The 15878-nt window shown below is 35.8% G+C and overlaps 1 protein-coding gene and 2 pseudogenes across 4 annotated transcripts; all 3 read left to right on the forward strand.

Annotated features, from left to right (window-relative positions):
- Positions 1-976: 976 nt before the first annotated feature.
- On the forward strand, positions 977-6969 carry LOC121795976 (O-fucosyltransferase 1-like). Of its 4 annotated transcripts, none has more exons than XR_006049674.1 (10): positions 977-1205; positions 1311-1458; positions 1748-1826; positions 2010-2080; positions 3199-3287; positions 3632-3755; positions 3839-4122; positions 4799-4928; positions 5773-6503; positions 6658-6969. XR_006049674.1 is itself a non-coding variant. In XM_042194654.1 (9 exons), exons 1-9 carry the CDS (start codon positions 1198-1200, stop codon positions 6388-6390), a joined length of 1551 nt encoding a protein of 516 aa, XP_042050588.1. In that variant the 5' UTR covers positions 977-1197; the 3' UTR covers positions 6391-6969. The 4 variants fall into 4 exon arrangements, 1 of the variants encoding a protein (XP_042050588.1); XR_006049675.1 differs by having other exon boundaries at positions 1314-1458; XM_042194654.1 differs by having other exon boundaries at positions 5773-6969.
- Positions 6970-10314: 3345 nt separating this feature from the next.
- LOC121796228 lies at positions 10315-14969 on the forward strand (annotated as a pseudogene).
- Positions 14970-15058: 89 nt separating this feature from the next.
- LOC121796990 lies at positions 15059-15617 on the forward strand (annotated as a pseudogene).
- Positions 15618-15878: the final 261 nt, after the last annotated feature.

Here is a 15878-nt window from a genome sequence, read left to right on the forward strand (position 1 = left end):
AATTATTCATATATGTGCAATGGTAAAATAATATAAAAATGAAACTATATAATTATTCCTAATTTCGCATAGTTAATGTAATGCCACTGAATTTTATTTATAATTTAATTTATAGTTACATTTTTTATTTGTGATTTTTCGCACAGTTAGTGTAATGCTAACTTAAATTTGTTGTTTACTTTATTTCTTGTTTTATATGTATGCACAAAATTACAAATGATTACCATAACCTTAAACTAAATCATAAACAAAATTTGTTAGCATTATATTAAATGTATGTAACTATGATTGATTATATAGTTTCATTTTTATACTTATTTTACCATTGTTAAATACTATATGAATAATTATATTAAATATATAAGTAGCTAATAATAAGAAAATGACATAAAAGTTAATTTTATTATATTAAATTATCATTGACATACCATAAAAAACTCTAAAAATCAAAATATAATAAGTTAATTACTACATATATTTTGTTTATTAAATTATTCTTAGAATTAGAAATATAAAAGGACGAAATAAATTTTGCTAGTTCATAGTGGAAGTATTTTGGTCAAATATAAATGCATTCATTATATTAAATATAAGTACTCTTAATTTTTGGATAGTTTCCGAATTTTATAATAATGTCCATTTTTAGAAAAAGATAAAAGTATTTAGTTGGACTTCTATAAATCCATTTGTCAAAGTATTATTAGTGGAACATACCACATCACATTGCCATGTGGTATGCTTTGACCACTAAATTTTTGCTCCCTAACATAACCTTATTTTATCTACCAAACAGCTAAATAACTCATATAACTTATATATTTGGTCTTATCTAGGTTACTAAACAAGCATTAAAATAAACTTTATCTGTCCCCAAAATAGTCATTTTTGTTTTCTATTTTAGACGACTAGTTTTTATTTTTATTTTTATCTTTATGCTAATGATAAAATTTATAGAGTTGTATAAATAGGAGGCTTCCGATTTAATCATCGGATCAGATCCCAGCACATAACCGACCATAGAATCCGATCCACCGGGAGTTCGATCGATACTCATCGATATCATTGATCTAGCTAGCTCCTTCTCTCTCTCACTCTCAAACACACAGTCATACGCTCTTCTCGATCCTAATCAGTACTGCTAAGCAGAACTGCTGAAATTCAAGCTTCTCTTCACCCATCTCTAAATAAACTTCGAAAATGAGGGGGTAGAAAAATATGCCTACATTTCACTCACTCTATTAGTTATTGCTAATTTTTTATATAGTAAGAGCTCGGATCCGCTCAACCTAATGTATCTTTAACTGTTACAGCAGGCTGGGGCATAGGCACCAATCAAAGCAATCCGGAGTTAAGGGTATGTTTGGAAGGCTATCGTTTGCTGTAATCGTTCTGGTGATCTGTACTGTTTCGCTACTGTCCACTGTAAAGAGCAACACGCGATCTATCTCTCGATCCGAGGTACATATATTCAGCACGTTGATTCATTCACACGGGTTAAATTTTCAGTGAATTGTTAATGTGTTTTGGGGTTTGGGGTTTTACTTAGCTGAAGTTATTGGCGTGCAGAAATTGGCTAGTTTTAATAGAATTTGAAAATGTGGCTGGTTGAAAAGGATTGTAGTTTGTTTTCTTGATTGGAGATGACAGAATTAAGGGCTACTTTTTTTGTAATATTGTAGCTGCTTTTGTAGTAAGCAACCATGCGTAAGTTGTGCTTATTTGTTGTACTTTGCTTGTGTATAAGCAGATTAACGTCGATGCACTTTGGGATACAGCTGCCTCTGGTGGATGGAGGCCATCATCTGCTCCGAGATCTGATTGGCCCCGTATGATTTTCTTCAATATGTCTTGCATTCAGAAGTTTGTTTTCGGTTTGGATGCTTTGGGTTGAATTATTTTGTATGCCACTGGTTTGATTTATTGTTTCTTGAAATTCATGACTATTTATTGATTCACCTTCCAACTTCTATGCATGTGATGTTGTTCTTTGTGTCCATCTGCTTGTGCAGCTCCCCCAGCAGAAACTAATGGGTACCTACGAGTTCGTTGTAATGGTGGCCTCAATCAGCAAAGAAGTGCAGTAAGTAATAAAGTCTTAGTAAAGTGTCATAATAGAACTCATGTTCTCAGGCCTCCTTTGCAAATATTTCGATTACCTTAATAATTTATCCTGTAGATGTTAGGGCTTCCTCTGGGTTGACCATTTTATGCTGAATTAATAATTCACCCTCGTAGGCTAGTTCACATAATCACTTAGTTTGGTTAATAAATTCTTCTATCATTTCATTGTCCATTTCTTTCCATTTATGCACTCATCATGTGCCATTCTTTGGTTTTAATCTTGGGGATGTAAAGATCTCTAGGGTTTTTGGTTCCATAAAATGAATTCAGTCAAGGCCTACATGCTTCTTAAGTTATATGGACACTCATTTGTCTTTTGGTATTCTATAGATAATTAACTTGAAAACTAGTTCAAGTTAAGAACAACTACGTATTCTACTTCGTTAGGTGATTGTGTACTAGTTAATTCAAAATTCATAAAGAAAAAAAGCTATTCTGCGTATCTTTCACCATTTGATAGAGGCAAACATTGGGTTTCATAGTCAAGAATATTTTTCATTTACTTTCTATGTTTAGAAGTGTAAACAAATAAAGCTTAGAGAAACTCTCTTTGTTATATTTTCTTGAAATTAAAGTGACTTCACTTTTATCTATGTGCTTCATCAGTGAATTTATTTATTTATGCTGCCTCTAGAAATGCAACTGTCATGGTTTTCCGTTTATGGTCATCCTTCATGTTTACCAATTAGAAACTCATATGCTTATTTTAATGTAGAAAAACACCATCTTAATGAGTTTCAGAGATTTACTAAAGCTTGTCTGTTACCTGTTACATATTTTGGTTATAAAACCATAACAAGTCTTGCAAACATCAGTTTAAAAGACCCTCGGAGTATGCAATCTGTTTATGTGTTTCACTCATGGCATCTTTCTTTTGAAAATCTCATATTGGCCTCATAGGTAATACTAGAAAAAAGATCTTCATCCAATTGGCTTTATAGAGTACGAAAAGAACATTTTGGTTTATTTGCAGCCTGCCCCAATATTATCAGAAACAATAGTTACTCATCTTGAATTTATAATTTTTTGGTGAAATTTGTAAATTTTCTAATCTGGTTAACTTGTATGATATTCTAGATCTGTAATGCTGTGCTAGCTGCTCGAATCATGAATGCTACTCTTGTACTTCCTGAACTGGACGCAAATTCCTTCTGGCATGATGACAGGTGCTAATTTCTAAACATATGTTTCATATATGCATATTTTAGTTTCCATAGGATCTTCTATTTTACTTGAGATTCTGGAGCTTTAGTTACTACAGTATTTTTACTAGACCATGGTGGTGATTGAAATGTTTATGAACTCAGTCTCAAATAAACCACTTTTTTCCATGTAATTCACTGTCCTGAAAAGCTAATCCCCAATGGGAGATCCTTCATTTCCATTGAACTATGATAAATTTCGGGGCATCACATAAGTTCCAATAAATAAACCCATTTAGAACTCTTAAGTCGATCTTATTTCATTACAACTGAGTCTTTGTATGGATATTATATATTTTCTTCTGCAGTGGTTTTCATGGTGTCTATGATGTCGAGCATTTTATCAAGTCGCTGAGATATGATGTACGAATAGTGGAAAGCATTCCCGAAGTCCGGAAAAATGGGAAGACTAAGAAGATGAAAGCTTTTCAGGTGAAGGAAGCTCTTCACCATTGGATAAATTATGCAAATGCAGTTTACACTGTTAGATATTGACACAACATTTTTGTTATCAGATACGGCCTCCTAGAGATGCTTCAGTCAGTTGGTATACAACAGATGCTCTGGCAAAGATGAAAGAGCATGGTGCTATTTATCTTACACCGTTCTCACATCGCTTGGCAGAAGAGATTGATAACCCTGAGTACCAGCGCCTAAGATGCAGAGTTAATTATCATGCCTTACGGTTTAAGCCTCACATTATGGAGCTCAGCAACTCAATTGTGAATAGACTTCGTGCACAAGGTCATTTCATGGCCATACATCTTCGTTTTGAGATGGATATGCTGTCATTTGCTGGGTAAGTTCCTATATGGCTCCACTTGAAGTCAGAATAAATTGTTCCAATTTTTTGGGTTACTCTAATATTCCCTTTCTCATTTGCTGAGTATAGGTACAAAGTGAGCTAGATGAGAATCGTCTAATTTTGACTTGTTGGCGCTCTGTTGTGTCACAAGCTAGTAAATCTGCTTCCTTATTTGACTCGTGTCAGTTAATAGTCATTTAGCTAGAAAACATTTATGGAGTGATCCATTTATTCATGATGACAGCCTGAACCATCAGCAACATATATGCATAACGGATATATATATGTAGAAATCAAGTCTTCAGTAATTAAATATTATACGTACTATATTTTTTCTCTAACAGCTTTAGCTTTTTAGATGAGGTGTTCGTTCAAATAGTACTAATGGTGTCCAAAACAGATCCTGGGTCAGAACTCACTGCCCCCCCCCCCTCCCAAGAAAAAAGAAAGAAAAAGGAAATTGTTCTGCATGTTCAGGACTTCTGAGAAAAAATAGTTTGTCTGCTGCTGAATCAAATGACTTTATATTTCAGCTCCAATAATGATGAGTGTTCCTCATATCTGTTGCTCAACATTGCATGATAATGTCCTGAAAAGAAGTTGGGAGATAACATGGAAAAGATATGCATATCTGATAAGTTTAAGCCATGCAACTTCTGGTTTCTTTCAGGTGTTTTGATATATTTTCTCCTGAAGAACAAAAGGTCCTGAAGAAATACAGGGAGGAAAATTTTGCGCCAAAAAAACTTGTTTATAGTGAGAGAAGGGCGATTGGAAAATGTCCTCTAACTCCTGAAGAGGTAATCCTTCAACTTGTCTTATTCTGTTCACTATCATTTGCAATTGCATGCTTGAGGTATATCAAGTATAATGGTTTACTGCTGATGTACCTACTGCTTCTTTAAGTTAAAATTCCTTCCATTTTCTCAAAATAAACAAATTGCTTGTACCAGAATAAAAGTAGCAGGGAGAATACCACATAAGAATTCTAGTTTTTAGTTTTGCTGGTGTTGTACTAGTTAGCATTCCTATATCTCCATGCTGTGAATGCCTTTTAACACAATCCTCTTATACTTGAAAAAGCATTCTCTAGTAGATCTGTAGAATCCTTTTCAGCAGCATAAATATTTGAATGGTTTACCTAAGCAACTCTTTTACCTGAATACTATCAAAAGTTTTGTGCATAGTTTTCTATAAATTATGCTTCCTTTCTATCCATAATAATGCTGGTATATCAGTTTTTTTTTCTCTTTCATTTTTTACTTTTTTCCGTATAATGGTTGTGACAACTGTTTATAATAAAGATTACTTGTCATGAATTAAATCTCTTGATGTGCAATCTACTACAACAGTAGAAATCAGAGACTGATAAATCTCTCTTTTCAAAGAAGGCTCAAAGTAACAAATCTTGGACCAAGTTGCATAATGTGGTTTTGGGGCTAGCTACTGGTATTAACTCAATATACTCTGTATATGCATAAAAATGGAAAAACCTCATATATAAAATGTGGACTACTGCTCTCAATCATTATCGTAATTGATTTATGGCTGTGATTACCAAAGCCATAATACATGTAAATAACACTTACTCAGATGATAGGGAGAATTATCAATTCATTGAAATGATGCTCTAATGACCTGCAGGTTGGTCTAATCTTGCGATCTATGGGTTTTGACAACTCGACCAGAATATACCTTGCAGCTGGTGAACTTTTTGGAGGTGACAGGTTTATGAAGCCTTTTCGGTCTTTGTTCCCTCGTCTTGAGAACCACATTTCGTTAGACACCAGTGGCGAACTGGGGAAGAATAGTCGTGGTTTGGTGGGCTCTGCTGTGGATTATATGGTCTGTCTGCTCTCAGACATTTTCATGCCAACATATGATGGGCCAAGCAACTTCGCAAATAATCTTCTTGGCCACCGCCTTTATTATGGTTTCCGTACAAACATAATACCTGATAGAAAAGCTCTTGCTCCTATCTTCATTGAGAGGGAGAAGGGGCACACAGCTGGTTTTGAAGAATCTGTTAGGCGCGCAATGCAAAACACGAACTTTGGCGGACCTCACAAGCGGGTCCAGCCTGAGTCCGTTTACACGAATTCATGGCCAGAGTGCTTTTGTCAGATGTCAGCAGCCAATCCGGCCGACAGATGTCCACCTGATAACGTCCTGGATATCCAGGACAGTCAGTTGACTACAGGAGGAAATGACGATCAAGAAGAATCTGCCTCATCAAACTCAACATCCGTCGTAGAGAAATAGGATAGTAGATACTGGCACTAGTTAAAACATGTCGATAATCCCTAGAGCTATATCACGATGCCGAATTGCAGCTACTGGTAACTGGTGGTAGTTGTTCTAATTTGGCACTGCAGGTACTTCTTTTACTACTTACATCTTGTAGAATTTTGATATGATGTAGGATGCATTCGTCTATTGGTCGATTATCCCCATTAAATATTTCTGGTGAAAGGAAACATCCTATTTTTGAACATTATAGAATCTTTGACAGTCTTTATACCATTGCAGTCAATTTCCATGACTTGAAGAAATTAAGAAAAGTAGCCACAATTAGCTTCGGAAGTTCTACATAGACTAAGCCGTTGGGTGAAGTAGAGGAAGGTTCTGAGCAGTGTATTTGGATATAAGCATTTTTTGCTGGATCCGAGCATATGTTCTTGTAGGATGATTTTTCATACCAAATGTGCTGTATTTGTAAATGGAACCGAAACCTTCTTCCTCCAAATCTTTCTACCTCTCCTCTTTGTGACTATTCGTCTTTTTTCTCATGGAGTTTGTTGTACTTGTTAAAGTTTATTCTAATCTTGTCTTATTATGTTACTCTCTTCTGGGTGAAGTAGTGAAGTTTTCAAAGAAAATGAGATTTTCCGACCATTAAATAATCACCTATAATAGGGTGATTATGGTTCAGACATGATAGAAGTATTTGAACTCGATTGTCACTCTACTTCTTACTGCAGCCAGCAATCATGCACGTTCCCACTGTGACCTTGAAATAAATGTTGCAATCTGATATTGAGCTTATTCTTTTATCACGTAATCCTTCAAATTTGACCTAAGAAAATAGGAACGGGTTACCATGGTCGGATAAAGATCTAAAAACACGGTAATACATGAACATCATTTTACTCTAATTTACACGAACCCTAGTTCAATCGCAACGATGAACATCTACAAAACCATGGATGGATGTGCTGCACCTGGGGGCGGAGGTGGAGCTGCTGTAAAATCGGCGGTAGCTTGAAAGGCGAAAGCCCTAATGTAATGGAGTTTTTATGCTCTCGTGCGCTGATGGGTGAGATCGGTTGATCCCGTGTAATCTGATGGGTAAGATCAGTTAATCCCGTCTAATCTGACCTACATACATCCCTGGAGTAGATGCAACCACCATTGTCAACCTTCTCGCGTCAGGGAAGAATGCCTCGAAAACCATCTGACATACAATGGTTCTGATCAAACTCATTCTTCAATATATACAGATCAAGATCATTCTTATTCCTAGAGAAGTCAAACGTGCATCATATTTTGGGCAATAATGTGAGCACATACATACATCTGACCTCATTGTATGATCACATTTATGCAACTTTCACTAGAAAGCACTTAGTAATCATAATGATTTAAATATCAAGATGAATGAGTGTTGTATATCATGCGTTTTTATGGGGGACAAATCACCTTTGGATTATCCATGGACCATGTGTATGTTTCAGTTTTTTGGTATTTACGGATGTAGAGTAGGTAGGTTATTTTCCTCGCTTCGTTAGCTTATTCATTTTTACTATGTTATGTTGTTGAGGATGTATCATTTTTTAATGTAGTATAATAATGTACATATTTTTTATTTTGTTTTTATATTGACAAATATGAAGTCTGCTTAACCTATCTGCAACTAATTTTTTATGCATAACACATTAATTAAGTTGACTAAAGCAAAATCAATAACTTCATGGATTACTGCCTAAAGTTACTTAAATGTTTTTAAGTTCAACCAGTAAGATATGATGTTTGATTATATTTGAAGTTGAAGTTAATGAATAGACTAAAGTACCAAAATGGTCCCTAACATATTGTGTTTTTTTTTTTATTTTGGTTCAAAACATTATCTTTTGAATTATTCGGTCCCTCACATTTGAAATCGGATCACATTTGGTCCATTTTGGACGGTTCCATCAATTTTTTGACGGTTTTAATTACCGGGTCACAGATCTGTCACTAATCCGTCACTAACTGGAAGAAACAGATCCGTCACTAATCCGTCACAAATCCGTCACAAATCCGTCATTAATCAGCCGCCACCTGAATCTCAACCACCACATTAAATATGTGTGTAGGCAAATTTTGCATGGTGGGAGCCTCCTCACGGCAAGTTCAAATTCAACCATCCATGGAAGCAATACTCCAAAATCGAAGCTCTAACAAGGGAATGCGCATGCCTAATCGAATCACTAAACTCAAACACAAAATAACCGTGGTCGGCGTCGGAGTTCAGCGCCAAAATCCAGAAACTGTGCGTCGAAATGAGCACGGAATCCGCGTTGGTGCTCATCGACGTTATTAGATGCGCCGACGGAATCACGGTGGCGGTCGGCGAGCTTGCGAGGGAGGCGGGTTTCGAGGGTTTGAAGACGACCGAGGCGGCGGCGGCGGTTAATCGGAGTGGGATTGTTAGCCCTGTGGATGATGGTGATCATGTGGTGGTTGAGATTCATACGACGGCTGATTAGTGACAGATTAGTGACAGATTTGTTTCTCCCAGTTAGTGACGGATCTGTGACGGATCTGTGACCCGATAATTAAAACTGTCAAAAAATTGACGGAACCGTCCAAAATGGACCAAATGTGATCCGATTTCAAATGTGAGGGACCGAATAATTCAAAAGATAATGTTTTAGACCAAAATTAAAAAAACGTAATATGTTAAGGACCATTTTGGAACTTTAGTCTAATTAATATAACTTCATACAATTTTCATAAGTGTAAAATATATTATTTCCGTCTTTAAAAAAATAAAAACTTTTAAATAGTATAAATTTTAATAAATAATTAATAAGGTAAGGGAGAATAGTCTATAAAATAAAATAAAAAGGAGAAAAAGTAGTGAAAGTTGTAGCAGTTGATTGTTCTCCAAATTCATATCCTAAAATAAAATATTTAGAAAATTTCTATATTTAATAGAACTTGTATTTTTACTATTATGAATACCCGTTGCCGGAGGTAGCAAAGAACAGAAGGGATCACCTCATGCATTGTATACTACATTTCATACTACACCATTAAAAAATTGACAAGTGGATCATATTTTATGGAAATAAAAGTTATTTCCAATGTAACCTCTCCACTTAGGTAAAGAAATTTAAACTACACTAAATATCAAAAATGTATTTATTCAAATCAATTTCAGTTAATTATGCTCAATTCTAATAAAAAAAGTAATGGTGGATCATATTTCAATCAATTTTATTATCTTGATATTGTGTTTTTCTAGAACTCAAACATGATCGTTTGATACAAGCATATTATATGTAGAAGCTATATTTATAATAAATAAATTATGAACCCTTCAAATTTTTGAATATAAAATATTTTATTACTTTTTAGTACTACTATTTTCTTTCTTGTTACTTGAAGTTTTTCCAATATTTTTTTTTCTATTTATGATATTTTGATTTTGATTTTAATATTCCTGTTATGTATTTGTACTTATTTCATGATACAAAAATACTAATATATGGAGTAACGTTGATGTTTTTTACTATACAATACATAAAAATTAATATATATATATATATATATATTATTGATATAGCAGCTAAAAAATTATGAAGAGATAACTTTTGAAAAGAAACAAGATTAGTAATTAAAATATGTTGAGAATTAGTGAAACTGAAAGATGTGTAGAAACGAGAAAGATTATTTGAAATAAATTTTCTTTTTATAAAATGTGATCCACATTTCTTTTTTTATTAGAATTGAACATAATTAACTGAAATTGATTTGAATATATACGTTTTTGATATTTAGTGTAGTTTAAATTTCTTTACTTTAGTGGAGAGGTTACATTGGAAATAACTTTAATTTCCATAAAATATAATCCATTTGTCAATTTTTTAATAGCGTAGTATGAAATGTAATATAGCATGAGGTGAAGGAAATGTAGTCAAAACCCCTTGAATATTTTTTTACTTTTCCGAGTAGAAGGAGATGCCGCGGCGAAGCTACTCCGACGATTCCTCATCGGAATCACCTTCCGACTCCGACCGACGGAGTAGTAGACGCCGTCGTCATTCCGAGTCCGAATCCGTATCAAAGCGGAAGCGGCGACGAGATTCCGACGAGCCATCTAAGCGAAAGAGTAATAGTAAGCGGAAGATTACCGAGGATGAGATTACTGAGTATCTCGCTAATATGGCGCAGAAGAAGGTCCAACTTTTTTCTCCCTAATTTTGATTTTGAATTATTGTATGTAAGTTATTATCTTCTGATTTCCTGGTAATGCAGGCTATGAAAGTTGCGAAGAAATTGAAATTGCAGGGCAAAGATGTCTCCGGTTATTCGAATGATTGAAATCCGTTTGGTGATTCAAATTTGAATGAGAAGTGAGTCCCGATTTATTCGCTGTATTATTTTTTATAGTAACAGTTGGTTCTGAGGTTTCTTCTAGAGCTGCGGTGAACGCCTTCTTTGGCATTAAATCAGTTAGTTTGAACGCCTATGTAAAAGTAATCGGAACAAGTTTAACTCACATTGTCGCCCTTGTAACATCAGTAATTGGACTGCTGATGGATGGCATTACTTCACTCATAAAAAATACGGGTTCAAGTTTATCTTGCTATCTAGTCTGGTCCATTGTATAACTTACAGCCTAAAGTTTTATTTGATCTTGGCGGATTTGTGAAGGATGCAAATTTAGATGGGTTCAAATTTCCCTGAATTTACAATTTGAATATCAGATTCGTGTGGAGAAAGAAGATTGAGAAGGATGTGTCGCAGGGTGTGCCACTTGAAGACCTCTCTCTAAAAGCAGAGAAGAAGAGGCAGAGGGAAAGAAAGATATGATTGTTACTTCTATCATGCAGTGGTACTTTTTTTCTCTTTGAGGATTTGATGTAGTAGAAACATACCTTCTAAAATAAAATGTCGCGGTTCTATGGGGCATATCGAGTAACCTTAAACTCTATGTTTGCTTAATTATTGTTAGTGGGCTGACACTGTGACTATATATATAGTAGAAACAACATAAATAACGGGTAGAAAATAATGGAATCATTTTGTTTCACAATGGGACATCTACTAATTATTTGTAAGGGGATGTAAATACTTCCTGTCTATGCCTGTATTCAACTTTACCATGCTTTTTTTGTTGAACTTTTGACTGGTTCAACTACAAGACCTAAAGTTAAAGCTTTTTCTTTTTTGTATGCATTCTGGAGTGCTCCAGGTCTTAGACATTCATACAATGTGTTTTGGCTGCAATTTTATGCTGTAGTGTAGGCCTATAGTATATGATAGGATTACAAAATTTTCATATGTTTTGAAAAGCTTAGTGAACTATAATAAGATGAATTGCCAACAACTTGTATACCTCTCGCTATTCCTTTCTCTTGCAGACTTAATGCTCTCTTATTTGAATACTACTTTACACCCTTGACAGAGTTGCATTTTAATATATGCATGTGTTCTCTTCTTGTAGGCCGAGATTGAAAAAGTTAAAAAGAGAAGAGAAGAAAGGGCCATTGAGAAAGCCCAACGGGAGGAAGAGATGGCTTTACTAGCTAGTGAGCGTGCTCGGGCTGAATTCCAAGACTGGGAGAAGAAAGAAGAAGAGGTAAATCATTAAATTTCATTCAAGTATTTCCTTTTGTTATTTTTAAAATTTAACTAGATTCTGATTCACAATTATTTTAATTTGCAGTTTCATTTTGATCAAAGCAAAATCAGATCAGAGATTCGATTACGTGAAGGTCGCATGAAGCCGATTGACATTCTCACTAAGCATCTAGACCATTCTGATGACTTTGAGATAGATATAAACGAACCTTACATGGTCTTCAAGGTAAAGATTAAGAATTATACTCCAATATATCTCAAGTTTTTGTTCTTTGCCATTAATCCTTCTTCTAATGTTCAATAAAGCTTCTGCAAGTTCCTGTACACTATTAGAGGGAAATATTTGCTGGACTTTCTCTTGGCGGTTATGATGTTTTGACAGGGACATTGTTTATTTGTTTAGGGTTTGACTGTTAAAGAAATGGAAGAGCTTCATAATGACATAAAGATGCACCTTGATTTAGACAGAGCAACTCCTACACATATAGGATATTGGGAGGTACTATAGCTTTCTTTTTCCGTCTTCAGATAGACTCTTCCATTTACTTGTATATTAGTTTAGTGTATCTATGGTGACTATAGTCTCATCCGATGATAATGTGTCATGTCTTTTGAGCATGTGAATAGTACTGCTACACAACCTGATTTTTCCTTGTGTCCCCCATTTTCCTTGTTAAATTTGCTGTACTATATTGTGTCCATTAATTTCGTTCTCATATAACAATGATTGGCTCTCTTAGCTACCCAATAATAAATTCTTTGATTGACCCCCAGTTCATGCAGAACTTTGGGCGGTTTCTATTTATTTTTATCCTCTTTCAAAATATTATGAACGTAAAATCAGGACTTTTCATGCCCTTACATAAATGAATAACAGGCACTTTTGGTAGTTTCTGAGTGGGAACTAAGTGAAGCTAGGAAAAAAGATGCATTAGATCGTGCAAGAGAGCGAGGAGAGAAATTACCTCCAGAGATGGTCGGTGAAGAACGAGGTTTGCATATGAGCATTGAAGCTGATGTTAAAAGTCTGTTACAAGGAAAAACCTATAGTGAACTAGAAGCTCTGCAATCCCAGATTGAATCGCAAATGCGATCTGGGACTGCAAAGGTGGTTGAATACTGGGAAGCCATTCTTAAACGACTCCATATTTACAAAGCAAAGGTGATATTTTAATCCTAATCTTATGGTATTTGGGAAATCATGCGAATTTCAGTTAGCCTTGACATGTTACTGTGAATCACAGGCTTGTTTGAAGGAAATCCATACCAGCATGCTGCGCAGGCATTTGGAATGCCTAGAGACCCCATCTGAGGGTGAAAATATCAAGACAGAACCGTCTCAAGAACTTGATAACAGGAGTCTGATCAAGATAAGGAGGTTATGGATTATGTAGGTGCTAGGGCCTCTCCAACACCTGTAACGGAAGTGGAGGCCCCAGAAGAAGAAGAGCTTTCTGGATCATATTCACCACAACTATTGCATGGTGATGAAGATGAAAAAGAAGATGCTATTGACCCTGAAGAGGACAAGGCTATTTTGGTAAGCTGACTTTAATTTATATGTATAGTTTATGCTTGGATGAGTTGTAAGGAAGTTTGTGGAAAATACTCCTTTGTGTTTGGTCTTTTTTTTTTCTTTTATGCAGCCTTTATATTCCTTAAAGAAGGGGAGAGGAAAGTGAGAGGGGTGCATGAGAGGGAACCTGGGGGCTTATGTTTACCAATCCTCTCTCTTTCTTGCTCCCCCCCTTACTGCTCGGATCCATTCAAATTGTCTAGGCCTTAATCATGTTTGCTTCCTATTATTATCTGAAAAATTAATAGACTAGACTGATCAACAATGTTTGTAGTGTTTCTGTTAAGTCATCTTCTCAAGCTCTCATATTAGGCACCCATTACTCTATGCAATCCTGACTAGATCATTAGCAGGACTGTATCTTATTTGTAACGTTAGAATTTACTGCTGAGAGTTTGGTAGGTTCTTTGTGATTGGATTCTAAAGCTCAATCTTTCCTCACTGTTTACTAATTCTTTTTTAAAAAATTCTGACTTATGTTTGTAGCTTGTGAGTTTCACTTGGTCTTTTTTTGTTGGGATTTCTGATCATATCTGAGTTTAATAGTAGTAATATATATATACATTCTTAAGCTACCTGGCTGTAATTGACATATAAGCTGAACCTGTTGCATTTGTTTGTGCAGGAGAGGAAGCGTATTGCTGTAAAAGAAGACCGCCGCATCCAAGAAATCTCTTCGAGACAGAATCCGCCACCAGAGGATAACTTTGAGAGAAGTGCCATGAAAACCATGGGAGCAATGGAAGAAGGCGATGTCGTCTTTGGCTCCAGTGACGAAATCAACCTCGATTCTCAGGTACGCTTCAGTTAACTGCACTTTTATATATTTGAGCAATTTTGATATTTTTAGAATTTCTTCGATCTAACATGATTTTATACTGATGCCTGTGGTTACAGGTGTACTGGTGGCATGATAAGTACCGGCCTAGAAAGCCAAAGTACTTTAACCGTGTGCACACGGGATATGAATGGAATAAATATAATCAGACACATTATGATCATGACAATCCTCCCCCAAAAATAGTGCAAGGATACAAATTCAATATCTTCTACCCAGACCTGGTTGACAAACAAAGGGCGCCAATCTACACCATCGAGAAAGATGGAGATAGTGCTGAGACCTGCATTATCAGGTTTCATGCAGGGCCCCCTTATGAAGACATTGTAAGTTATTTGCAGTCTCTTTCTTCTTACAATTTTTATATGCAAATTTCGTTCTCCATCGTCGACCAATCCAATAAGAATAGAATAAAACTTACTGCAAAATCCACTCACCCTTGTTATGATGTGTGCAGGCTTTCGAATTGTCAATAAGGAGTGGGAGTATTTGCACAAGAAAGGATTCAAATGTACGTTTGAACGAGGAATTTTGCACGTCTACTTCAATTTCAAAAGGTACCGCTATCAACGTTGATCTTCTACACAGGACTGTTGCTGTTTTATGGAAGGTCTTTTTCTTATACTCAGTCTTCAAAAAAACGTTAGTGGAAGTTTGACGTTTATGTATCAAGAAATTTTGGAGGTGATGATGATACTATAATATTTGAGAGGCGAAGTATATATTGTAGTCGTTCCCTCCAAAGAGTTCAAAACTGAACTGCCAAAACCGTTAAAAAACACAGATTTCCACAGTTGAGAGGGAAAGAGAAAGAGAGAGAGAGAATTATCTTGATCCGTCAATGGAGAAGTACCAGAAACTGGAGAAGGTCGGGCAGGGAGCCTACGGCACCGTCTACAAAGCCAGAGACACATCCACCGGCCAGCTCGTCGCTTTAAAGAAAACCCACCTCCCCATCTCCGATCAAGGCATCCCTCCCTCAGCGAGGTCTCCCTTCTCCAACTCCTCTCCCACTCCCTCTACATCGTCCGCCTCCTCTCCGTCGAGCACGTCCCCCTCCACAACGGCAAGCACCTCCTCTACCTCGTCTTCGAGTATCTCGACACCAACCCCACCCTCCTCCCTCCCCACACCGTCCAGAGCTTCCTCTTCCAGCTCTGCAGTGGCGTCCTCCACCGCGACCTCAAGCCTCACAACCTGTTGATCTTCTTGTTGCAATCATGATTATTTTTCATCAAGATAGAAATGAAAACAACTTTTTCAGTAACATCTAAAGTGATTAATAATTTTGATCACTTTAATAATTTTCAATAAAGTGATTGTGGAAAATAATGCTGAATTATTTTATAGTATTAATAATTTTTTGATCCGAACCTAAAGAAATGACAAAATGAGAGTTGATAAGGTAACTAGGCGAAGTATATATTGTAGTCGTTCCCTCCAAAGAGTTCAAAACTGAACTGCCAAAACCGTTAAAAAACAGCA

This window comes from Salvia splendens, chromosome 3, assembly GCF_004379255.2.
Source record: "Salvia splendens isolate huo1 chromosome 3, SspV2, whole genome shotgun sequence".
NCBI lineage: Eukaryota > Viridiplantae > Streptophyta > Magnoliopsida > Lamiales > Lamiaceae > Salvia > Salvia splendens.

Coding starts and splice junctions, on each gene's coding strand:
- LOC121795976 (XM_042194654.1), top strand. Junction 2,081..3,198: donor TCAATCAGCAAAGAAGTGCA/GTAAGTAATAAA, acceptor ATGATATTCTAG/ATCTGTAATGCTGTGCTAGC. Junction 3,288..3,631: donor TCCTTCTGGCATGATGACAG/GTGCTAATTTCT, acceptor TTTCTTCTGCAG/TGGTTTTCATGGTGTCTATG.